The 25,138-nt window shown below is 50.8% G+C and overlaps 2 protein-coding genes across 3 annotated transcripts in view; one reads left to right on the top strand and one right to left on the bottom strand.

Moving 5' to 3' along the window:
* RAB6A (RAB6A, member RAS oncogene family) overlaps positions 1 to 12,390 on the top strand; it is a 40,415-nt gene extending 28,025 nt beyond the window's left edge. Inside the window, exons 3-8 of one of the 2 annotated variants that reach the window (XM_068180396.1) lie at positions 299 to 352; positions 1,907 to 2,012; positions 3,812 to 3,923; positions 4,639 to 4,732; positions 9,972 to 10,038; positions 12,133 to 12,390. In XM_068180396.1, the coding sequence (XP_068036497.1) occupies positions 299 to 352; positions 1,907 to 2,012; positions 3,812 to 3,923; positions 4,639 to 4,732; positions 9,972 to 10,038; positions 12,133 to 12,197 (498 nt within the window). In that variant the 3' untranslated portion in view covers positions 12,198 to 12,390. Of the gene's footprint in view, positions 1 to 298; positions 353 to 1,733; positions 1,840 to 1,906; positions 2,013 to 3,811; positions 3,924 to 4,638; positions 4,733 to 9,971; positions 10,039 to 12,132 lie in introns of both variants that reach the window. The other variant, XM_068180395.1, reaches the window with a different exon arrangement.
* Positions 12,391 to 20,400: 8,010 nt separating this feature from the next.
* On the bottom strand, positions 20,401 to 25,138 carry PLEKHB1 (pleckstrin homology domain containing B1). Its single transcript, XM_068180431.1, has 7 exons — positions 25,066 to 25,138; positions 24,003 to 24,062; positions 23,402 to 23,554; positions 22,446 to 22,548; positions 21,586 to 21,625; positions 20,708 to 20,813; positions 20,401 to 20,632 (listed from the first exon to the last, which is right to left on the bottom strand). The coding sequence occupies exons 2-7, from the start codon at positions 24,037 to 24,039 to the stop codon at positions 20,496 to 20,498; spliced, it is 576 nt and encodes a 191-aa protein (XP_068036532.1). The 5' UTR covers positions 24,040 to 24,062; positions 25,066 to 25,138; the 3' UTR covers positions 20,401 to 20,495.

A 25,138-nucleotide genomic window follows, 5' to 3' on the forward strand; every position in this document is an offset into this window, starting at 1 on the left:
GTTGAGCTGGGGGGCACCAATTTGTCACGTGCATAAAAATCCCTGCTGCTACCCAAATAATTGTGTGGATTAAACTGTCAATATGCGTGAACTGAAGTCAAGCTTAAAACCTTTTGTGCTTTAAGGAATTGTTCTGGTTGTGGATATATTAAACAGATTTCTTATTAAATCGAACTGTATCTTAAAAATAAGAAACACAGCCTGTTTTTCTTGCAGCTTCTGCTGCTCCCCTGAAAATCACTGCAGGTGTTCTGACATATTTTTTTTAAGGGCTCTTGGTTTGCTCATCTCTTTACAGGCAACAATTGGCATTGACTTCTTATCGAAAACCATGTACTTGGAGGATCGAACAGTGAGTAAGATTTTGTTGCTTTTCTCTGTGAACAGTAGGAATGAGGACCAGCATCTGGTCTTGTGCAGCCCACACTTCTGAGATCACTGGGAAGCACAGGCTGAGCCTTCATCTCCCAGCTGCTTCCAGGCTGATGAGTGCTGTGGAGACACAGCAGTGGAAATGGGAAATGTAGTGTCGTCCTCTGTGAAGAAAGAGATGGTACAGATAATTTGAGGGGTGAATGATGGTGGGAATCTGGAGAAAGGGGAACCGTGCTTAACCCCTTCAGCTTGTGATGTCACAAGACAGAAAGGTAAAATACAAATTGCCAGATGTGGCCAGTTAATAGCTGGCTCCATCTTAATACTCCTTGTTTAAAAAGAAGGTGGCCTCTGATGAGTTCACAGATGAGACTCGTTTCCTTGCTTGGTGCAGTTTTAGCTCATCAAATGAAATCACTTCTCTGTGCAAGCAAAGCTGTGGTTTAAAATGAGCTCAGATTCTTAATTAAGAAATTCAGCCTCAGTTGAGCTATTTGCAGAAACAAAACTGCTGTGCTGCAGAAGCTTGTGGTACCGGGTAAACTCCCAATAAATGGGATTGGATAAACCCCCAGTAAATGGGATTGCTTGGGAAGTGCTTGAGGATTGGGATGTGCTTTCCATGGCCCAGCTGGCTCTTGCACACCTTGCCAAACACGTTGCTTTTAGTGTGTCTTGCCTTTTCTTCCAGAGCCTTGCTGGTAAGAGCTATTCAGCCTCTCTGTGCATGTTACTTTGCAGTTTAGAATTACAGCAAGCATTTTTTCCTCAAAAAACTGACATGAGTAGCCTTTCCAGCTTTTCCACCAGCAACCATCCTTCACGCTGCTGGAGGTTGCCTGTGTGAGTCCTGAGGAAGGAGAGCAGAGCATGAATTTCTCCTGTAGGGAGAACTGCAGGTGAACATTTCAGAGAATCACTGAGACTGGAAAAGCCCTCCAAGATCAAGTCCAGGCATTGCCCAGCACTGCCAAGGCCACCACTAACCCACGTCCCCAAATGCCACATCCACACATTTCTGAGCACTTCCAGGGATGGTGATTCCATCACTGCAGCTGTAGCTTTCTTGTTGATCCTCTCAGTTTGGAAGCTGAGCCATTCCACTCCCCCCTTTTGGAAGGGAAGCATTTTTTGGGAAGCTGCACCCCCCCCCAGTTTGGCTGCTGTTACCCCTCAGGAGAGATTGCTGTAGGGAGAGTGTCCTGCTGCTCCCAGTCCCCAGGCACCTCCTGCATGAGTTTCTTCTTTTTATTTAGCTATTTTTTGAAAAAAAAAAAAAAAAAAAAAAAAGTAAAACATTTCTTTACTCTTTTATTTTTAGTGGCAGTTTGGCTTTTTTAATTTTCTCCCACCCACAGATCAGGTTGCAGCTGTGGGATACTGCGGGTCAGGAACGTTTCCGTAGCCTCATTCCCAGTTACATCCGTGACTCTGCTGCTGCTGTAGTAGTTTACGATATCACAAGTAGGTATTTTGCACTGGGTTTGACCTTTTTTCTTATTTTTCTTGCTTGTTTGACTGATTTTGTTAGGTACGGTTGCAATTATGGGACACAGCAGGTCAAGAGCGGTTCAGGAGCTTGATTCCTAGCTACATTCGTGACTCCACTGTTGCAGTTGTTGTTTATGATATCACAAGTGAGTGGGGGGAATTCTGCATTTCTAATACTCTGCCCTTTTCATCTTCTAGCTTAGCTTTGCATGTCCTCTCACGTCATCTGCTTGGGCTTCATCCTGGCATGACAAAAACGTGGTTTCTTTGCTTGTTTTACACAAGCCCCCGTGGTTGCTGCTGTTGTAACGTATAAACTGTCTCACAAACGCCATTTTAACCCTTCCCTACCCCATTTTCTTCAGTCCTTCAGTCCTGCCTGCTCTCGTTGCACTCTTGCATCTGCCTTTCGGTCATAACATCACCTGTGACTTTTGGTCTTCATGTCCATGGGTATCTGAATTCTCAAACTGGAGACTTTTGTAGCTTGCTCCACTTCATTCACCCTCCCCCACCAAACGAAATCTGGGCACGGGCTGGCGGGGAGAACGCATTAACATCACATTTTCCTTGGAATCAGCCACTCTCACATGCTGCAAGATGTAAAACTTACTACTAAGCTCTTACCCTTTAACAATTGCTCTTTCATTCCTTACTAAGGTATGTACATTTTTGTCAACTAAAATATTAGTGCTTCTTCAGCCTTGCTCCTTCTGTCCTTCCCCTCAGTTCAGACACCCCTTAACTTACCAGTTCCTGCACTGACAAAGAGCAGAAATTCTATTTTAGGGGAACTAAACCTTCAGACAATTTCGGTTCTAAACCAGGATTGACTGAGAACAATGGCCTAATTCTACAGAAATGCATAAGTTCTTGTCCTTTGATTTATAAATACTAGAAGATTACAGCCAGGAATAGGGGCTTTACCTAGAAAAGCTCTAATTGTTAAAAATGGCACTTTCCTTTGAGCTAAAATTACAGGTTAGCTGTGAGCTCTGAATTTTTTCCTGACTCAGCAAATTCAATATTGCCAAGCAGTAAAGGGAATTAAGACACTGGCAAGTGATCAAGTCTTGGCTGTCTAGCATGCAATATATTACTTTGCAGTAGAAGCCATTTTAAAAAAATCAATACTTTTCAAGAACTGCTGCAGAGGCCCCCCCCCCCCTTTTTAAGTACTTAAACTACTTTGGCTGCTCAGATGTTCTTTGTGTCACTAACTGGCAAATGCTGAGCTCTGTGGCAGCTTCCCTCCAACTCCTTTTTCCCTGTGGGATGCAACTTCTCAAGCACCACAGAGTCTGGAATTCTTACCTTGCAGCTTTTAAGGGTGTAGCATTGAGTACCTGCAAAGAGGTTAAATTTCTGCTTCTGGTTTTTTGCAAAGATTTAGAAATTGTTTTGAAGGCAAGTGTTCAGTGCCACAGGAGTTGCTGCCGTGTTGTATAACCATGGGATTCCTTAGAGAAAATAAAAAGGGATTGGTTCAAGTGTGCAAAATGCAAGGCTGGGATTGAGGCTTTTTGAGAAGCAGGGGAACTGTAGGAACCTCTGGAGGTGCACAGGCCATGAGCAGCATAGAGTGCAAAAATGAATCCCCACTCCCTACAGAAAATACTTCATGCTGAACTAAAAAAAATAAGGAACCGAAACACAGTGATAAGACTTTTCATTTTAGGTGCTGTCAAAACCAAATTATAGATGGAGTCAGTTCCCTGTGGGGCTTTGAACCCACCTGTAATGAAGCACTTGCCCATCTGAAATTAATGCCAGAGCTTCCGTGTCCTTTAGTGGGGGAGATTCAGGGCTCCACTCGCTGATTCTTCATCACCCTCCTCCGCCGACTCCACAGAAAATGAAGCTTTTCTTTCCAAGTGCAGATGTATTTCCTGGTGAGCTGTGAGGGACACCTGCAGTGATAACCCTCTCCACTGTTCTCTGATAGATGTAAACTCCTTCCAGCAAACCACAAAGTGGATCGATGATGTCAGAACGGAACGGGGCAGCGATGTCATCATCATGCTGGTGGGAAATAAAACAGATCTAGCAGATAAGAGGTATGGGGGAATCATCCAGTTTTCAAATCCAGTTTTTCTTACTCTGCTGCTGTTTGCTCTTATTTTAAGGAGTATATTGTAATGTGGTTTTTTTTCTGGAGATGGCTGTGACTAGAGAAATCTCAATTTTAAACCCTCTTTTTTTTTGGCTAAGCCAAATTTCCATCACAGTGCTGTGAATGAGCTGAAAAAACATCACCAGCTTGTACAGGTGTCAGGAGAGGAAGGGATTGTTGACTACAGCCCACCCCAGTGAATGAATAAACTGGTTACAAATATTTGTCCTTAATAATGTTCTGCTTAATGGGTGGGACACATATCCAGGGAAAAATGGGACAAAATCCCTCCCAAATGAGATGGTTACACTTGGACCTTTGTTAAAACAGTTTGGTTTTGAGGATTATTTTGGGACTGTGATTGCTAATTGTTCAGACATAAAAGCACAGCTTCCTGGACATGGATTTTGGGGCGTGACCACTTGGCTCTTCTGCTGGAATGCCGACTTCTGCTTGGGTGTGCCATGGAGGTGAGGTGGTGATACCTGTCAGCAGCTGTACATTCCATGCAGGCAAAAAACCCAAAACCTTGAAGTGCTTTCAGATAAATCACTTAAAGGTTTGGGGGTTTTTTTAAGTATAATAAATCTTAAGGTATTTGTCTGGATTTTGGTTTTATGAGGTTTTTTTTCCCCCTAACTCTGTGTTTTCTTCCCCAGACAAGTGTCCATTGAGGAAGGAGAAAGGAAAGCCAAAGAGTTGAATGTAATGTTCATTGAAACTAGTGCAAAAGCAGGATACAATGTAAAACAGGTGAGTGGCTGCTGGTAACACACCCTTCTTGTGGGAGAAGCACTTCCCTGGGTCTCGGGAAGCTTTGGCAAATAGGGCCAGTGGGAATTGTAGTCCACACACAGCAAGGGACGCCTCAGAGCTGAATTGTTGGCTGAGGTTCTGAAGGATCTCTGGCCTTGCATCACATGATTTGGGACTTCCTTCCCCTTAAATAACAGGGGAGTTATGGAAGAAGCTTTGTGTGAATGGGATCACACCTTCCTGGGTTTTTGATAATCCAGGTTTGCTGTTTGGACTGAGAGTGAGACACAAAGCTGGGGAAGCACAGGTCTGAGGACTGTTTTGTGATTCTGTTTCAGTGAATGAAACAAACCAGTGAAGGAGGAGCATGATGGCTTAAAATGCTTCCAGTGCACAGGGAGACAGAGCAACTGCTGTTCCCATTCTGTTGGGAGGCACTGGAAGTGCCAGCAAATGTTCCTGGACAGCCAGAGCTTTTATTTCTAGAAGATGATGAGTTGCTTTTGAATTGGGGAAAGCAGTGAAAGGTCTTTTGAACTGATGGGACTGCAGAAAAATGAGGGTTTATGTCCTGAGATGAGCTGTGGCTCTTTAAATTCAGACCTGGAGAAGACATAAATTCATGGGTGTCATGGTCTAAAGGGGCTCCAGGAGAGCTGGACAGGGACTGGGGACAAGGGACAGAGGGACAGAACACAGGGAATGGCTTCCTACTGCCAGAGGGCAGGGATGGGTGGGATACTGGGAAGGAGTTGTTCCCTGTGAGAGTAGGGAGGTCCTGGCACAGGGTGCCCAGAGAAGCTGTGGCTGCCCCTGGATCCCTGAAATATCCAAGGCCAGGCTGGATGGAGCTTGGAGCAACCTGGAACAGGGGAAGGTGTCCCTGCCCATGGCAGGGGGTGGATATGAGTGATCTTTAAGGTCCCTTCCCACCCAAACCATCAGGGATTCTGTGTGTATGGATGACATTCCACGTACATTTTATAGATGTAGTTACACAAGTGGTTTCTGTGCAGAAGGGTACCAGGAGTGATAAAATAGGATAATGAACTACTTCATGTTCTAGACAGGACTAAAGAGTCTGTTATTAAAATGTCCCTTGACTTTGCCTCTAAGTAGCAAAATGATTCCCTATATAATGGGATAATTATAGCAGTGTTAACTCACAGCTGTTTCACTGCATCACCCACCATGGATGTGTTGGCTTCCAGGGTCCCCCAATTATCCTGCTACAACAGAGGCTGCCTTGTAATTAAGGTTTGGATTCTGTGCTGCAATATCTTAATGAGTGCTTAGACCTGGGGGTGTGCACTGAGAGCAGTTGCCTCACTTAGAGGAGTGATGATGATGATGATGGTGATGATGAAGGAGCTCTACACTCCCTCTTTCCTTCAGGGAGTTTCTGTGCCCTGCCACATTTCCAGAGGTTCTGTAGCTAAGCCTGTGAGGGAGTTGTGGCTTTCAGGGCCAGCTGGAGCCCTGAGGATTTGACGGTGTGCACAGAAATGAGTGGATATTCAAAAAGAATTAAAAATTGATTTTTCATACAAGTTTTGATCCATGTATTGCAGGCGTGGACTGGGATTCTCAAGGATTTCAAAGCTATTCTATATTCTAGAATATTTGTAGCTCTCATTTTTTTATTAATTTAATAAGCAGTTGTTTAAGCAATTATCAAAGGATGAGACCTTTAATACCACCACTTAGGTAGTTCCCTGTTTCCTTGCAGCTTCTCTGCTAAATGGTGTGAATGTATTTTATAACTTAGCAATAAATTCTCTCCTGGTGAAATGGGAAAGTACAACTGCAGAATGGATCTCCTTCCCATAACCTGTGTGAAATCCTTAATAAGCTGAATGCAAATTTGACCTTCCCATAACCGATAACTTCTCTCCACAATATATTCTGATTCTGCAGAACAATCACTGTCTCAGTTAATTTTCCTACAGAATTTTCATCCAGAAACAGCTGAATTTCTTGTCCTGCTCGGGGAAGGAATGGCTGTAACTTCCAGCTGCTTCTCCTCAGTGGGAATCCAGGTGACTTTTGTCCTTTGGTGCTGCTTTTAGCTTCTGATTCATCCTTTTCTGCTGGAAGAGATAAGAGGGAAGGGCACTGCCTTCAGCTCCCTGCAGCTGTCCTGTAGATCCAGAGGGCCTGGCTTTGTGCTGGGACCCCAGTAGGTGAGATGCTGTGTTCTTCCAACAGCATCTATTCCAGTGCCAGGATCTTCCACCAGCAAGGAGGCAGAGGGAACTGTGCTGCTGCCAAGCTTTTCCTGCTATTCCCTGTGTCAAGAAAGGGGAGAGCTCTGAGGATGTCACCTCAGTGCTGGCTGTTTGCAGAGCTGTTTGCAGTCCCCGAGGTCCTTCACACTTACTGTTCCTTCTGTCTTTGTGCAGGGAGTGTTGAAGGAAAAAATGAGTGGATATTAGGGTATAAAAGCATTGGTAGTGTTATTGTGGGGTTAAACTGATGCAGCAGAGGGGAAAAGACTGGCTTTTGGATCCTGCAAAGACTGATTGCCAGGGGAGCCTTAAGCTGGAGAAGAGCAGCAGATAACTTGCTCCTTTTAATGCAGAGAGCTGTAGTCTCTGATTCATTCTGTCAGCTCTGAATAAGCTATAAAAGACTTCGCGATTCCTGCTCTGTCTCGGCACTCTGTATTTCAGGGAATCTTATTGTTAGTCTGTGGATTTCATGCCCAGAATATGTCAGGGTTCATTTTGCTGTCTTGTAGAAAGAGAGGGGAGGGAGAGCCCTTGAATTGCCCCCTCCAGCAGTACCTGGCACACTCCACGCTGGCCCTGGAAGAGCCAGGGGATGAATGTGGTCCTTGGCAGAAGAACTTTCTCACGGCAGCAGCTCTCTGAGCACAGCCTCTCTGTGACCCTGTTCTCACAGAGCTGGGCTCTTTCTCCTGTCTTCTGATTCTTACCCATCTGATGGGCAAGAATTATCCTCAGAGTTGCAAAGAATGAGAATTAAGGATTTTTGTTTGCCTTGCATTGGGGAACAGGCTTCTTGCCCAGATTTTCCATCTGGACCGTGATCCTCCCGTCCTTTCCATATTGCTGCTGGAGTGTGGCTGAAAACCGGTTTATGCCCGCAGTCCTTTGTGACCCTGATCTGCTGGGATTTATTGGCTGGAGTAGCAGGAAAGGCACAGTTTGGCAAATTACTTGAAACTGATGGTGAGAGATGAGGCTTCTTTCCAGGGTTTCTATCAGGAAGCAGATTGCAGAGTTGAGCGCTGAAAGAGAGTTTGTGTGGCTTTTAGTCTTTCAGCTGCTGCATTTAACTCCTGCCTTGGAAAAAAAGTCCTGGATGCTTATCAATACTTGTGTTTTTATACCCACACAAACATTTAAACATGTACATGTGTGTACAGACACACACTGGCTCGGGGCTGACAGCACCAGGAAGCTCAGAGGGCCCTGTGGGAAGGCTGCTTTCCAACCATCAGGAAGTTTCCCTAATTGGATTTATTCACATATGCTGGGGCTGATAAGCAGAAGGTTAATAAGAAATAAAGTTGATTTTTCTTAGTTGCCAAATTCCTATTTTTAGTCAGATAATTTAGGGGAGAAATACTGCTAAAAGTATCATTTTATTCCTGGTCTTAATGTAAAGAAAGGATTACTGTATTTTAAGTAGTCTTTCTGTCAGCAGTGTGGTGTAAATGCAGGAATTCCAGTTGGTTCCATCAGCTGAGGATTTTTTAAACACTCCTCACCCTTCCTCTGTGTGGGCATTCCTGCGGTTGGTTTAGGTAGAGTTTAGCATCTGGATTTTTTTTACTTCCTGGCTGGCCTATGAGGATTTCCCTGAGGTTTTCAGGGAGGCTGAAAGGTCCAGGTTAATGGCAAAGGTTCACAGAAACACAGAGGGAGGCGTAGTAAGCTTTTTCACTTTGGAATTGTTGGCTGGAATTAGGGAGTTACATCGAGTCCTGACTTCTCAGACCCATCCTTGGCTCAGATTCCAGGGTGTGCCAGATTCCTGCCAAGAAAGATCCCAGACAGACTTGGGGGCTTGCTCATGGTGCGCTTGGAGGGGGCTGTCAAGCCAACAAAGTTGTCTTAGGACGGTGGGAGCATCACTGGGACACCGGGAGTCCAAGTGGGGAAAGCCCTTGGGCAGGGACTTGCGGGGCTGGTCAGGTACCCACCTCCCTGATGTAAACAGGCTGGCAGTGGCTTGGCTGGGTTTTCTGTGGGAAGTGGGTCACTGGGAATAAGTGGTTTAGCTTTGTGTCATTTGAGGAGAGGCAGGACAGCGTGCAGCAGTGGAACACGCCAGGCCTGACGTCAGGCCCGCAGCACGTGATCCGGGACTCCCGCGCGGCGCCGGGGATGCACTGGGAGCACGTGATGGAGGGAGAGCATCCTGTGCAGGGGGGACAGGCAGCTGAATCAGGGCACTTCTGCTGCGTTATATACAGGGTCCTCACCCAGAGGGCCTAGGAAAAGCCGTGTCATGGGAATTACAAGTCTGAACCTCAGGGGCAAAGGTAGGAAATGCAGGAGAGGGAAACGGTCCTGTTCCATCTTGCCTCCTTCGAGTGGAATAAAACCGTCAGGAGAGTTGGGAACTCAGACCTTGCTGGGAAACTGGAGGTGGTGTTCAAGTGAGAGGCTTTGGATGCCTTTGTTCTGTGCTTTATGCCCTGAATGTGGACATAGGAAAACCATGGAGTGAGCACCAAAAGATGAGGATTAGGTTTGGCTGCATTCCTTTATCTGTTCCATAGCAGCCTGAGCCACAGATAGGTGAGGCTTGGGAGAACTCCTTTCCATGCTTCCCATTTTTTGACACTCTTCCATGTGTGTCAGCTCTGCTGATGTGGTGACAGGCTCCTGGATGGTGTGTTTGCCTTCAGCAGCATGTCCACACTCCTCTGAAATCCTCTGGGGAGGTGTGAAAACCTAATTCCCACCTGCCACGGGGAGTTTGTGGGGTCCATGGACATCCATGGCAGGTGTGGGGTGAAATGCTGGATCCCACCCATCCTGTTTGCAGAGAAGGTGCAGGAGGTTTGCTGCTCGCAGCTCTCTGATCTCCACTAACAAGAGCTGTGCTTTGCCCTTTTCTAGGAATAAAGGTTATATTTGGTGTCAGGATTTTGGGGCTGAGCAGTGTAAATAGTGCTGGGGGATGTGTTGAGTCATTGTTTGAACTGCCTTAGCTGGGGGGAGCCGTTGTTTTCATCTGTTCCCTGTGTGGTTCTTTGCAGCTTTTCCGACGTGTGGCAGCTGCCTTGCCTGGGATGGAAAGCACACAAGACAAAAGTAGAGAAGACAGTATCCTTTTTGTGCCTGTGCCAGGCGTTACCCTGCACCAGGATAATCCACTGCAGCCCTCGCTCAGCTCCTGGACATCCCAAAGAGAGGGGGAATAGGGGCAAGTAATCTTCGAGCTGAGGAAGGAGGATTGCTGCGTTGGAAGGCTGGGAGCAGGGGTGCTGAGGGTGGAGAAGGAATGGTGATCCAAAAGGATTCTTTGCTTGGTGTTTGAATGTGTGGAAGGTGGAAGAAAACAGCTGCAAAGAGGTCTGAACAGAAACCCCCGTGGTTCTTGCAGACCTGACTGACAGAATCCAAAACCAAGCTGTCCTGGAAGGGACCTCTGAAGCCCCTTCTCTGATCCTCCTGCTCAAAGCAAGGCTGACTCCAAGACTGAGCCAGTTTCTGCAGGTCACATTCAGGGAAACTTGGGAAATCTCCAAGGATGGAGATCCCATAACCTCCCAGGGCAGCCTGTCACCCCAGGCAGCGTCTCTTTGGTGGGAGGGAGAAGACTCAACTGATGGGATCAGTCTCAGCCAGGGGTAAGCAGGTGGCATGAGGGATGGAAAAGCCTTGAAAAGCAGTATGGCTGCACTGGAGTCACCGACCTGGCCAGGTGGGTGTGCTGGAGATAGCAGCTTTTCCAGGGTTGTTGGTTTTATTTGCAGCAGGGATCATGGAGTTGGTAATTGTGCCTTGGAGGAAGGAGGTGCCAGGAACTGTGGGAGTGGGACAAGCCTGGCACTGAAATTCCATCAGAGCATCTGATGCTCTGGGGAAAAGAAGGGTTTGGGAAGCTGGGGATTGTATCTGCTGACCCACAGGCTTTGTGTGACAGGGACTTGAGTGATCAGAAATATTTTGTTATGCAGGTCCCCAAAAGGTTAATGAGCAACAATCTTTATGGGGGCGGGTAGAGTGCACAGGCAGGGGCTGTGGCAGAGAGTTGGATCAGCAGTCTCTAAATGGGAGTGCATTTAGGGCACTGGGAATTGGGCTTCCTGCAGCCTGCAGATAGCAGGGATGGATAGGATCCTCTCTTCCAGGCACTGCCTTAGGATTAATGGGGGCACTTCTGCAAAACTTGGAGGGTTCAAGGATCTTGACCCATTCATGTCCTGAGATGAAGCTGGCAAGGCTCATGTCAAGCATCTCCAACTTAAACACACTTTAAGCTTTAAATCAGCCAAGCAGACCAAACATTGGAGATGAATTGCCTGTCTTTTGTTTCCATTTCCATGTTTATTTTCTCCAAACCTCTTTAAAAAGCAACTTCAGCCCCCTAAAGAAATAAGTTGGAAGTACCAGCTGTGTGATATCTTTGCCTCTGTGTTCTGTGATAAGGGGAACGCTGGAGACTTGTGGTGAACAGCTCTGAGCTGGGGATTAGCATTCAAAGCTCCTCCTGGGAAGGGCTCCGTGGGGCTGTAGCTGGAGGGCATCTGTTGGGAATTCTTATCACAGGCAGGTTGTGAGCAGCCAGCTCTGCAGTGACCTTGTGGGACATCAGCTGTCCCTGGAAGGGGGAATTCAGGCTGGTGACAGGGCTTTGCTGGCTGCTGGGGGGAGCAGAGAGGTTTAACTGAGCAAGGATTGGTGAGGAGGTTGGGCTGGCACGGCCATAGCTCTGGGGGTGGGCAGTGTGCGGTGGTGCCCAGGAAGTGGCAGAGCCCCCATTCCCAGAGGGATTTAAAGCCGCGTGGGTGTGGCACCTGGGGACATGAGATGCTGGTGGCCTTGGCAGAGCTGGGGGAGCAGGTGGACTTGGAGACCTCAGTGGGCTCTTCCAGCCTGAATGGTTCTGCAGTTCTGCAGAAGCAGTGATTAGACCCTTCGGTGTATCCATGCATCTTGAATTCCCACTGCAAGTGATCAGTGGGATTGCTGGGAAGAGCAGACTGGTTAGAGACAAACACTGGGGTCTGACATTGTTTCTGCTGCAAATTTCATGTGCCAGTGCCAGGGCAGGAGGAGCAGGTGAGAAACCTTTGGCTTGGAGCCGATCTTTCCCAGTATTTCAGTGGGAAGCACTGAAAATGCCATTCCAAATCCCGCTCTTGGTAGGGAAACAGAGTTGGAGATCTGTTTGCCTTAACTTCCTCCTTCCAGTGATTGACATAAAACTGGAAAAGCCTCAAGAGCAGCCTGTCAGTGAAGGAGGCTGTTCCTGCTAATACCATGTGGCTTCCACCTTTCTCCAGAACATCACTGCTTTCCCTCACTGTCCTCTTCATTGACTGCAGTGTGAATATTGGCTTGAACCTTCCCCTTTCCGTAATAACGTATCGCAGTTCATCATCGCTGGCTGTCTCGTGGAGATGATCTTTAGCTTCACAAGCACACCCCACACACACACACACACCCCCCCCTCAACAAAATGTCAGTGTCTTCATTATTTATAAGAAAAAAAAAAAGCCAAAATATTCCACCGTATTCTAGGTATAACTTTAAAAAAAAGCAAAAGCAAAAAAAAAAAAAAAGAAAACCCAAACAAAAAAAAATAGGTACAATTTCTTAATATTTGTTCCTTTTTTAATATGTTATGATATTGCACTTTGAAATGATGGCAACTGAGTAAGTTTGGAATTGGACCTAGACGAGATGTATGTGCAGAAGAAGGCTTGCAAATCTGACCCATTGGAATTTCTCTCAGAAACCGGGAATGCGTTGACAGCAGGCGGAATCACGGGGGGAGGCGGCAGATACCGAAGGTTGAGGGCTTATCCTTGATAATTAAACATAAATTAACCCCAAGCTCTTAATTGTGAGTCTGCCTGGTGTCCAGACCCAGCCTGGCCTTAGCAGGGCTTGGACACCGCCGGCTGCTGGAGCTGGGAATTCTTGCCGAGGCAGCGGGGACACATTTCCAAGGAAGCATTACTGGGAAATATGGACGGGCTCTTTGGGATGAGTGGCTTCTGGAGGATTTGGGGGGGAAGGAAAGGGTGGATGTGCATTAGCAAAACACTTGCAGGAAGCAGGGAGGTAATGTTTCGAGTGCAAAATGAGTTTTCAGAGCATTTTCTTTTTTTTCCTTTTTAAGTAGAAAACCAATGAAGTGAATTATTACTGCCCAAGAGATGGGAACGTAACAGTTCAGCTGTTTGGAAGAGAAAGCGTTTTGCTTCTTTGTTTTTTTAGGGGAAATATTGAAATCAGGACTGGCACTAAAACCTGCCAAAGCCGATTGAAACCTTGGAAATTTGGGAGAAAGAGGGAAGAGCAGCTTGCTGCCCCAGCAGAGGGGGAATGGCACTCGCTTTTCCAGAGCGTGGGCATAGGTCGGTGGGGAAGGGGTGTTTACTTTGATCCTACAGAATCCTAGTTGTGACATCTTAGATGGAAAGGGAGGGGCTTGAGTAGGATGGAAACCAACTTCTGATTATGCAGATTTATGCCTTTATTTTTTAGCTCTTTTTTTTTTTAAATTTTATTTTTATGTTCAGTCTTCCAAGTTGGTTTAGTTTGGTTCTCTAGAGCTGTATAGTTTGGTTAAGTAATTAGTAATTTAGTTTTCTGTAGAATTAGGCTCACAGTTAACCCTTTTTTCTTTGATATTTATTTCTTGGCTTTAATTGTTTTTTACTCTTTTCAGTGCTGATTTTGTTGTTTTCCTTTGGCTGAGGAATCTGTGTAGAGCTTTGCTGATGTTGCGAGATGTAGCTACCCGAGAAACACGGAATGAAACACACTAGAAGTGCACCCTTTTAATCTTTACTAGTCATTGTGAAGTTGCTGTGTAAGTTAATAAACACAATTGTAAATACATTGTTTGCTGGGCGACTCTGGCCGAGTTACAGTGCAGGAAGGAATTCTCGAGTCTGTGTTGCGATTGCGAATCAAATGGACAATTGCAAGGGAATTTTCAGGCTCCTCCTTGGTTCTCTTCTGCCCCTCTCTCTACCATCTAAAATAACCACCTGGGGGAGAGGAAGGGAATCGTCCTCACCACCACTTTCCCCAGGAAGCAGGCATAAAAGAGTTGGAATTCTTCATTCCTGAGGTGCATGCCAGGCTCATGCCCTGCCCTGGGTTTCTAGCAACTCTGCACAACAATAACTTAAAGGCAGAACGAGATGTAAAAGTGCTTTTCTAATGCAATATTAAAGGCGAATTTTTTTTGACGTGGCATGTCTTGAAATAAACATCAATGATATGTGACAAAGGATCATTCTTTATTTAAAAGAAACTCTCTGGGGGAAGGAAACCTGGCTGCTTTTCCTTTGTTGTACTGTTCTTAACTGTGCTGAAATGCTTCATCCTGCTGCTTCTTCTTTTGCTTTGGTTTGCTTTTCTCTCCTTTGGTTCCCCATGCAGCTTCTGTTGGTCCTCATTTGGCTGTTCCCCACAAGCACATCCTTTTTTTTTTCCTTGCTTCTGATAGAACCAGCCCCCTCTGCTTCCCACAGTCCCAAGCTTTAAGCACTGGATTTAAGGAGCTGGCTTAGCCCATACGGGCTGTGATGGACCAGCAGCCTGGATGCTTTTCCTGGAACACCTGAGAGCAGGTTTGTCCAGAACTCGCTGGAAAACAAAGGTCTGGAGAGCAGCTTTCCCACAGCTCCGTGTTCAGCACGGCCAGGGGGCTGCAGGAGCACGGACGAGGCCCCTGGGGCTGCTCAGCACAGCCAGGTATGTTCAGTGCATGTCCTTGCTGATAGCCTGTGCTTGTTAGGGCTCAGTCCTGTCCTCATCCCAGCTCTCCAGAGAGAGCACACTTCCAAGGTGAGCGCAGGAGCAACGTGGTCTTTATATTAATTTTTTGGGGTTTTTTTGGGTTTTTTTTTTTGCACCATCCATCTGTCAGGTTTTAGATTTTAATTTTCTTTTACTCTGTGGGCGTGGCCAGTGGAACCATGGGAACAGATGTTCTTAATGCTGATTTTTGTGCAATTTTTTTGAGTGAAGGTCTCGGCTCTGTTTCTTTTCTCCTCCCTGCTCTGGCTTGCTCGTTGTACAGTCCATCATGCAGCTATTCCATGCCTCACGTTTTGTCTTGATAAAAGTAGTTGAAGAAATTGTGTAAGGGGAAAAAAAAGGTTCCTTTTCTTCATGTTGGAATGTCACTGGTACCTCAGCTCTGTTTGATAATATGAACCAACAACAACAAGAGAACAAATCCTTAGTGCTTGAACTAAATAAATACCTGTCTCATTGGAAAGCTCTGGGTCTCTTCTCTCAGCACATGCAGCGCAGCGCGGGCGGGAGGAGCAGCTCCTCTTGGGGGGCTGAGGTGCTGCAGGAGGCTTTTGTGTGGGCAGGAGGAGTTTTGGGGGGCTCTGTGTCACAGGGGAGGTGCTGCAGGGGTGTGTTTGCTGTTGCTGCGGTGTCTCTGCCATTGTTTCCAGCGCCCCAGGAGCGATGCCGGGGACGGAGCCCGGCCTCTGCTGGCTGCAGCTGAGCCTTTCTGCTCCCTTCCCACTCCTTGCATCCAGCTGCTGCCTCTGCTCCCTTCCCAAAGGCACCTTGTGTGGCCTCACCACTGCCTCAGCTGCCCTGGGACACGGGGGCACCGAGCCCAGCTTCCCTGAGGAGGATCCTCCTCAAGCCTCCTTCCTGCTGGACATGGCAGCCGGGTCTGCGGGGCCGGGGAGGTGAGTAACAGATGCTCTTTGGTGAGTTACCCTTTGCTTTCCTGAAGGAGAGGATCCTGGAATCACAGCGTGGTTGGGTTGGAAGGGACCTTAAAGACCATCCAGTGCCACCCCGTGCCAAGGGCAGGGACACCTTCCCCTAGCCCAGGTTGCTCCAAGCCCCATCCAACCTGGCCAGTAGAGAAGGGGAATTACCTGGATTTGTTGTGTGCCCAAACCTCGATCTCTTGGTCAAACTCCTCACAGTTAAAAGGACCATGAATAAATGGGTCATGCAACTGGAAGGTAGTGGTGGAGATGTGCTGGAATTAGGGATATGGGAACAGATATGGGGGGGACGAGTTCCTGGAGAAGGTTTTTGTCACCACGGGGAGCTTCCCTTCCTTGCAGCCAGCACCTCCAGATGCTGCCCTGGGTGGGAGCCTCTGCAAACACCACCTTCACCTCCTCGATTCCTCCTGGCTGCTGCCGTGAGTAGCCTTGGGGCTCTCACCTCCCACTGTTATCCCAATTCCCAGCTTCCCTCTGGTGAAGGGGTCTGGATTAAGCTGCAGGGACGGCACTGCTGTGGAGCAGGGAATGGGTGGGGAGCGCCCACCGGCTCTGGAGGGTGCTCCTGGCCGCTTACTCATGGCTGCACTGGGTCAAGCTCCCTCTCCCAGCCCAGCTCCAAAATCCAAGAGGGAGTATCTGGCTCGGGTTGGAGGGTGCTGATGGCTTCTTTGCTGGCTGGTGGGGTCAGCCCCGATTTTTCCAGGCTGGAGGAGCCACAGCATCCACCTGGCAACATCTGCAGAGCTGCTGCAGCAGCCGAGCCGTCCCCTCGCTGCAGTTCTGCTTCCAGCGGCCAAATCCTCGGCAAACCAAAGTGCAAGGGCTCTCCCTACTTGCTGCAGCAGCACCTTTTTCCATGCTGGGCATGTCCCAGCTCCGAAGGAAGATAAATGGGACGGGCAGGCTGCGGCACAGGCTGCCAAGTGCTCCTGCAGTCAGGGAGGCAGCTGCAAACACCCGGACCTCGGAGCAGCCTCTCCCTCCCATCTGCGCTGCCTCCTCCTCTGCTGCTCTTCCCTCTGCCTTTCCAGGCTTGCTGGGCTTGGGGTTTCACCAATGGAATTGTTTTTTTCATCAGTTTAAGAGATTTTTCATAAATTGGCAAAAATACCGATTTTATTTTCCTCCCCTCTTTAACCATTTTCCCCTTCCCCGCCCTGGTCCGAGCATGTGGTGAAGCCAAACGTGGATTTTTATAAAATATTTAGGATGCTCTTGTAGGAGCAGAATGGAGTTGACTGCCCAGATGGATGCTGGAAAGGCCGGGCTCGGGCGTGTCAGGAGCTAACCTCCTGTGGAATTGCAGCTCTGCCCTTCCCAGGAGGATGAGGGGTAGGGAAGGGCTAGAGGCAGCTGGGTGACGCTGCTCCTGCTGCCCTACAGCTCTGCCCTGCTGGTGCTGTTTCCAAATCGAATTTTCCAGGCTTGCCACCTGTTTCTGAGGGTTTGGATATAAATTACAGCCATTTTGAGTGCTCGCTGTTGGCCACCCGGAGAGCACGTCTGGAACGAGGATGTTATTAAAGGCTTGATTAAAGTTATTGCTAATTAAAGCACTGAAGTGTCTCTCACACAGCCAGTGGCTCCTCGGGTACAGGGCAGGGAAGGGACAAAATGGGATTTATCCATGCTCCCAGCACTGGTGGTTTGGCACTGACCTTTCCTGAAGTTATCCCAGCTTGGGAAGAGGGGCTGTATGAAAAAAGGAGGTTTGATCCTGACATTTCCTGAGCTTCTTGATTTCCAGAGAGGTGGGTTTGGATCCCAGCAAGGGTCACGTGGCTCCCAGCTGATTCCTGTGCCATGGGATATTGTGGGATTCATTTTCCAGGCAGTTTGTGGGCATGATGGGCTCTACTGGCTCGTGCCTGCTCCTTACTGCGGATCCCGTTTTTCCAAGGGGTTTTGGAGCTGTTCTGAGCTTTGCTCTGTGTTTGGAGCTTCAGCAGCTCTCCCTGCTGGAAGAGAGGAGTGCTGCGAGTCTGGATGGGAGCTGGGAATAGAGCAGGTCAGCCCTGATCCCTGTCCCTCAGCACTCCTTGTCCCTCTGCTCCTACCCAGCGCCACTCCCGGGCACCACGAGCTCCTGGGAAGCCCCTCCTGAGTGGAGCAGACCAAGCCAGGTACTTTTGTGGGCTGTGGATCAATTGTTTGTGCTTCCAAAATTATTTATATCATATTTAATTGCTCCTTTATTTAGCTCCTTAGTGCAGGGCCTGCCTGCCACCAGCAGCATGAAGAGCCCGGGAATTGCTGCTGGAGGCTGCTCCAGCACTGTCCTTGCCTGGATTGCTCCGTGTCCCTGGATCTCTTGGAGACCAGCACAGCAGGAGAGAAGCAGGAACAGTTCCTGGATGTTCAGGTACTGCAGGGATGAGGAGCATGGGTGTCTGAGCTCGGGTAAAGGAGCTTTTACAGGTCAGCAGCTGGACGTGGCATGGGAAGGACGGACAGTTTCTAGGTCATGTTGCTATTGGTAACAAGTTTCCAGATCTTTCCATCTCCCAGTCTGTCTCACCTGGGATAATGCACTAGGTCAACCATAAAATGGATATTGGATTGGTAAATCAGATATTAAATTCGTTCCTGTGAGGGTGGTGAGGCTCTGGCACAGGTTGCTCAGAAAAGTTTCCCAATATGCCATCCATCCCTGCCCTCTGGCAGTGGGAAGCCATTCCGTGTGTCCTGTCCCTCCATCCCCTGTCCCCAGTCCCTCTCCAGCTCTCCTTTGGGCCCTGCAAAGGGCTCTGAGCTCTCCCTGGAGCCTTCTCCTCTCCAGGTGAGCACCCCCAGCTCTCCCAGCCTGGCTCCAGCCCTGGAGCAGCTCTGTGGCCTCCTCTGGACTCTCTCCAGCAGCTCCAGGTGCTGCTGCTGTGTCCCCAGGGCTGGGGCAGCCCTGCAGGTGGGGTCTCACCTGGGCACAGGGGCAGAATCCCCCTCCCCCGCTGCCCAGGCTGGGGGATCAGCCCAGCACATGGGGATTTTGGGATGCCAGCACACGCAGCTGGGACGTGTCACAGGTTGGAAATGGGGACAGTGGCCCTGTGTCACGGGAGCTGTTTCACTCCCGTGGCCCCCCTGCAGCCATAGTAGCCGTGGGGGCTGGATCAGTGGCCCAGGAGCGGCGGTGCCACGGGGAGGTGCCGGTGAGTGAGCGCTGCAGGGTCACAGGCACAAGGATGAGGATGCAGTGGGGTGTGTGGGGCTGCATCCTTCTCTTCCCCAGCCCTTGGGAGCTGGAATTAACAGAGGGATGGAGGGGCTGAACCCCTGGCTTAGGAGCTGGGAGCCAGGCGTGGCTCCTGCTCTGCACATCAAACAGAACCAGGGATTGTGTTCAGCCACCTCGAGGCCCAAAGCGGGGCTGGCAGTGCCTGACCCTGTGCTGGGCCCTTCCCAAGTGGAGATGCCTCATCCCATGAATCCGTGATGCAGAGGAAGGAGCTCCTCTGCCCGCACAAATGGTGGTTCTCTTGCAGAGGAGCAGGATTTTTGTGGCAGCTGTGTCCCTTCTGTGTCCCACTGTGCCACACCCAAAGGCTGGAGCTCCTGGTTGGAAAGGCAGGGAGGCCAAGGGGAGCTGGTGACACCCCTGGGCAGCTCTCCAGGGGGACACAATCCTTCCCACCCCCAGAGGTGGCCGAGGCTGAGCGTTCCCTCCTTGTCCTCACTCACCCACAGGCCACAGGCTGGTTTTTCACTGCCTTTATTAGACTTCAAAGAGGTTTTTTGTATTTTTTCCCCTTTCCGGGAGTGGGTGTGCAGCAGGAGGGAGGCAGGGAGTGCAGGAGATTATGAGGATGGTGTGTTGGGATATCCCAATCCCCTGATGGGCACAGGGATGAACTGACCTGGGGCTGTAAAGGCAGGAGCAGGCTGGGGTGCTGGTGTCACTGGTGGTTTTCTATCCAGCTGTGGGGTTTGTAATTCCTAAATTCAACGTCAGTCGTGGTTCCAGGATACCATCCTGGCTCTAGGGGTGACACTTGGCAGCTGTTCCTCACCTCTTACATCGCCCAACCAAAACCCTGAGCTGCTGCTTGTCCCCTGGCCTGACTGTGTGTCCCCCCATCAATCCCAAATCCCTGCTGTGCAGATCCCGGCTTGGCTGCCAGAAAGGCTCCCTGGTCCTCATGGACAGCTGCTCTTTTCCCCCTCCCAAATTTCAGGGTGAAACTGAGGATGCTGGGTGTCCCTCCCACTCGGCTGGAGAGGTTGGGATATTCCCTGGGCTCTTCTCAGCCTAATTCCCAAGGGTTTAATTCCAATTTCTGAGGGTTTTGCACCATTTCTACAACTTGGCCAGGCCCAGGGGACCGGTGCAAGTTGGAAAAGGGTGGAAATCCTGCAAAGGTTTTCATCCTCCTCAATCTTTTACCCACCTCTTGAGCATCCCTGTGGTGCCCTCTGGTGCTGGAGCCTCTCCCCAAAAAAGCACTTAAAAAGTCTCTGCACTGTGGGGTTCACCCAGCCAAATAACATCCAGCCACTTCCCCCCAAATTAAGTAAGTCCCCCTTGCTCCCAAGCCCGGAATTTCTGCAGCCAGCTTCCTGTGGAGATTTGGGATGGTGAAGCTCTGCCAACAGCCCCGTCAGCTCCCGGGCCCTTTGCCAATGGGAATTGGATGCTGTGGGGTTCTGGAGTGGGTTTTGGGGGGCTCTGAAGCACTTGGGGGTTATTTAATGCAGAAGCTAGGGCTGGGAGCAGGGCATGTGTGGGGGAGTCTGTCCCCAGGGTGTTCTGGGGAGGCTGAGGGGGGATCAGGGCAGGTTCCAAGGCAGGGCTGGGGAGCAGAGGGGAGCCATGGCCCAGCCTGGTGGCCACTAAAACCAGCAGGGCATCCACATGAAGGAGCCCAGGGCGGCGCCGGTGGCGGCCCCGGCCAGCAGCCCCAGGGCCATCTGGTCCCCGGAGACGCGGTAGGGATCCTCGCGCACGATGACGTGGGTCACCCCGGGAGCTGCCAGGGAAAACGGGTGTGACTGGGGGGGGGATGGCCTTGGCCACCCCCCCCCGGGGCCACCGGGCCACCCACCTCCGTACTGGTGGCCGTAGTGGCCGGAGCTGATGTAGGCGGCCTGGTGGGAGTCCAGGGGCACCGTCTGGTAGTAGTCGTCGTCGTAGGGGTCGTACACGTGCACCTGCAGCAGCGGGCGTGGGGGACTTTGGGGTCAGGCTGCCCCGGGGAGGGTACAGGGCCCTGGGTCCCTTGGGTGGGGAATCTGAGCTGTCCCAAGGGCTGGGGACAGCCTGTGCTCAGATCACCCTGACTCTGCCCCTTCCTTGTCACTTTAACAGTGTCCTTGCCACCTTAACAGTGTCCCTGCCACTTCAACAGGTCCCTGCCATCTTACTAGTGTCCCTGCTACCTTAACTCTGCTCCCATTCCCTTCACCTGTCCCTGTCATCACCTTAACTGTGCCCCTGTCACCTTAACTGTGTCCCCATTCCCCTTAACTCTCTCACTATAACCTTAACATTGTCCCTGTCACCTTACCCATGTCCCTGTCATCTTAGCTGTGTCCCTGTCACCTCAACTCTGCTCCTATTGCCCCTAACTGTCCCTGTCACATTAACTGTGTCCCACCATATCAACTCTGCCCCATTAATGGTGTCCCTGTCACCTTAACAGTGTTCTTATCTCCTTACCTGTGTCCCCTGTGTCCCTGTCACCCTCCACCAGTGCACAGGTTCCCTGTGGCTCTGTCACCTGCCATCTGTGGTGGCATCCAAGCCCTCCCCACCTTCTTCCCTGTGGCTCCAGGGACCTTACTCCCTGTGCCTCAAGGCTGCACTGTGGGCGTTGGGAAGCCCCTGCCAAGCTCAGGGCTGGGGTAACCTCTCCCTGCCCAAATCCTGAATCCCAAATCCCGTGCCAGGACGGTGTCCCTGCTCAGGGGGACAAAGCCTCACCGGGGTGGATTTAGCCTCCAGCACAGCCATCTTCCAAGCACTGCAAACAAAACAGAGGCACTCATTTTTGGTGGGTGCTGGAGGGGTGGGAATTGTCCCCTTCCTTCCCATGGGGACCTGGACGTGGCACTATTCACTAATTTCCTATTAAATGAGTGCCGGGCTAACAGTTGGGATTGGGAATGTGCTGGGAGGTACCCGACACCACCAGGATGGGCACGGGGCAGTCCCTGGGAATGGCCCTGGCTAAAACAAGAGCAGGCAGAAAAAGGACACCTGAATGTGGGGAGAAGAGCACGTAATGGATGAATTTCCACTCAGCTGAGATCAAGCTCAGTTGATGAAGTTCTGCTTGGCTACAGCATGTTTCCCTCCATCCAAGTTCAGCTGAACATTTGCCACTGCTAATTTTTAAACTTTTTATTTAAAAAAAATCAATTTGTATAAAAATAAAATTATTTTTTAAATTCAATTTCCAATTTCTTTTAGAAATAAACAGAAGTGGAACAGTGCTTAAAAGGGCAGTTTGCCTCAAGCCAGTGGGAGCTTCACATTCAGACTTTTTATTTCCAAATAGTGATGAAAACCCTTCTCCTCAGTCAGGCTAAGAGAGGATTTCTTATCCATGAGGAGACTCCCCCATCAGGAGACCAACTGCTTAAAACCAGCTGCTTTTGGCTCTGGATTAATCAGTGAGAGCCCCAAATCTCATCCTGCACCTTTGGCCCTGCAAGTGTGTTTGAGAACAGGGGCTGGGGGCTGGTTTAGCCAAGGGTGGGATGTGGTGGGAGCAGGCTGGGGCTCTCCTGCGGCCCAGGCCCTTTCCAGGCTGGGATAACTGGGATGGAAAAGTCGCTTACACGGCGTCGTCCTCGCTCTCGGCACACAGCGTGGTCTTGGAGCCATCCCGCAGCACCACGGTCAGCAGGCAGTCCCGGCTCCTCCCCTCGGGCGGCTGCACGTCTGGGAAGGGAAGGGATGGGGTGGGATCCAGCCTCAGCCAAGGAGATGTCCCACAGACCCTCCCCAGGTGCCAAATTTCTCCTGGCACAAGAGCTGGTGGGTTTAGTTTTGGCTTTCTCTCCACGTGGAGGATGCAGTCAGGCTCTCACAGGTTAAAAGCCAACATAAGGAATGAGCTGATGGGCAGAAACCTCCACCCCCATGGCATAAAGAACATGGAAGAGCAACAAACTGTCAAAAATCTACTCGAGGACACGAGGCCGAGCTGCCTGTGCTTTGAACTTGGCAGAGCGCACCCAAATTTTGTAGGAACGGGAGATGCTCATTGCTGGAGTGGGATCATGAGCTCCATCCAGCAAGAGCGAAATCTTAACTCCCTGAGGTTCGTGTGTCTTCCCCCGTTCTGAAGCTTGGCAGGACCCTGTGGTGAGCGCAAAGCTGTGGGATTGTGCTCCCACGGCCGCTCCCAGCCCGAGAAAGGCGCTTTGTGCGGCGGCCGTGGGCTGCGGGGCCCCGCCAAGCTGCTGCTTTGTTCCCCTTGTTTGTGCGAGACGTGAGCGATGAGTCAGGGCCGTGGGATCCTGTTTGTTACAAGCACAAGGCAGGAGGAGAGTTTCTCCTTCCTTCCTTCCTTGCTTCCTTCTCTCCTTCCCCCAGGAAAAGCCGTGGCAGAGACCATCCAGCGTCTCCTGGCTGGGAGCGAGGAGGGGTGAATGAGGCAGACTGGGGGTTATTAATGGGCTGTTTTGGGGGTCTGCTGGACGTGCATAGGTGGAGCCTCGTTTAAGAGGGGTGCGGCCACATGTGGGATGGGGTTGGGAGTGCAGGACTCGGGAGCAGGGGCTCGGCTCACCTTTGCACTCGCGGCCGATCCGCACGTCCCGGCAGCTGTATTTGATGTGGATCCGGCCGTCCATGTCCCGCTGCGTCTCGTCGTGGTAGTAAACTAGGCTGCCATCCAGGTAGAGGACGAACCAGTTCCTCTTCCAGCGGCGCAGGATGGAGCCTGGTGGGACAGGGAGCAGGTGAAGGAGCCCAGCGAGCCCAGTGGGATGCAGCCGGCGTGCTCACAATCTCATCCCCCAAACTTGCATCCCTCCTGTGAGCCGTTGCATCCCACAGGACACCTGTGCCTGGCACGAGCATCCGGGGCAGCGTGAGCAGGTGGCTTTAGGTGGGAAAAGGCTGCCAAAAAAGCCATCAGGCCACTGGGTGCTGCCCTGCCGAGCGCACAGGAACGGATCCAGCCCCGGACATGGAGCCGTGTGTGTTTTCATGGCAGGCAGCCCCTCTCTCCGCTGACGTAAATCCGTGAGCCACAATCTCCCTGCTGCCATGGATTACCCGCCCAGGTCGGGGCTCCTTGTGTCCCCCACACCCCACCTCTTCCCAGCAAACCTCTCCGGGTTTTTCTGGGGGGCTCCCAACCCGGAAAGCTCAAGGGTGGCACTTACTCTGCCGCCAAAGCCAACCGCTCTTCACCAGCGCCATGGCTGCCGCAGGCTTCGCCAGATCTGCTGGGATGGGAACAATAACGGGGTTAAAATAGCAGCTCCTGCCTCGCCCCCGGCTCTGCCCATGGCTCCCACCTCCCCACAGCCTCTGGGATGGGGATTCACCCTTGCTGCTCCCGGTGTTTTTGGGGGCTGAGCTCAGTGCCCGGGTTAATCAGGGTTAGGCTGAGGCAGGATTTTGTCATCTGGGAAACGTCGCGAAGGAGGCGCTCCGGCCACCTTTCCTTCTGCCTTTAATCTCATTGGGATTTAGGGATTATCAGCCCATGGAGGTAAGTGGAGAAATCCGGGCCACGTATGAAAACAGGCAGTGCCTCCCCACGGCCCCAGTAACTTTCCATGTTGAGCGACACCTACACTTGTTTATTTTCCCTTTCTGGATGGAAATTAGTCCTTAATAAGGCCATGAAGTCATCGCTCCCCAGGTCCCCAAGCAGAGCCAACACCCCAGGGACAAGCAGGAGCAGTTCCCTGGCCATGGCCCCCATATCCACTGGGAATCCCAGCTCCAAGTGATGGGAACTCGGCACCCTGGGATGGCCTCCAGGATCTCCCACCAGCTCTGGGGGCACGGCAAGGCACAAACACCCCCTCAACACCTCTGTGCCTGCCTTACCGAGTGCCTGGACCCCTGAGTATCCAGGTCCCCATGGAGTTTGCAGCCCTGGTACCATCACCCGTACTGCCACGTCCCCAGGAAATCCCAGCCCATGGATACCCCCATCCCCTGGCACCCTCATCCTCCTGCCCTGGCACTCCCAGGTACCCCCATCCCTGTGCCACCCTCATCCCACTCTGCTCACAGTCCCTCGGTACCCACACCTGGTGCCCTCATCCCACATCCCTGACATCCTCCCCGCTCCGTAGCCACATTTTGTGGCACCGTTCCTGCCCCTCTCAGGAGCCCACCCCTCTGAGTACCGGCCCCCCGGGCACTCTCTGTGCCCCGTCCCCCCGTGCCCGGTGCCCCCGGCCCCCCGAAGCCGCCCCGCGCATCCCTCACCGGGCGGAGGCGGCGGTGCCCGTGCCCGTGCCCGCTGCGGGATGCGCTGCGCTCCGCTCCCGCCGCCCGGCTC

Source organism: Anomalospiza imberbis, chromosome 2 (assembly GCF_031753505.1).
Source record: "Anomalospiza imberbis isolate Cuckoo-Finch-1a 21T00152 chromosome 2, ASM3175350v1, whole genome shotgun sequence".
NCBI lineage: Eukaryota > Metazoa > Chordata > Aves > Passeriformes > Viduidae > Anomalospiza > Anomalospiza imberbis.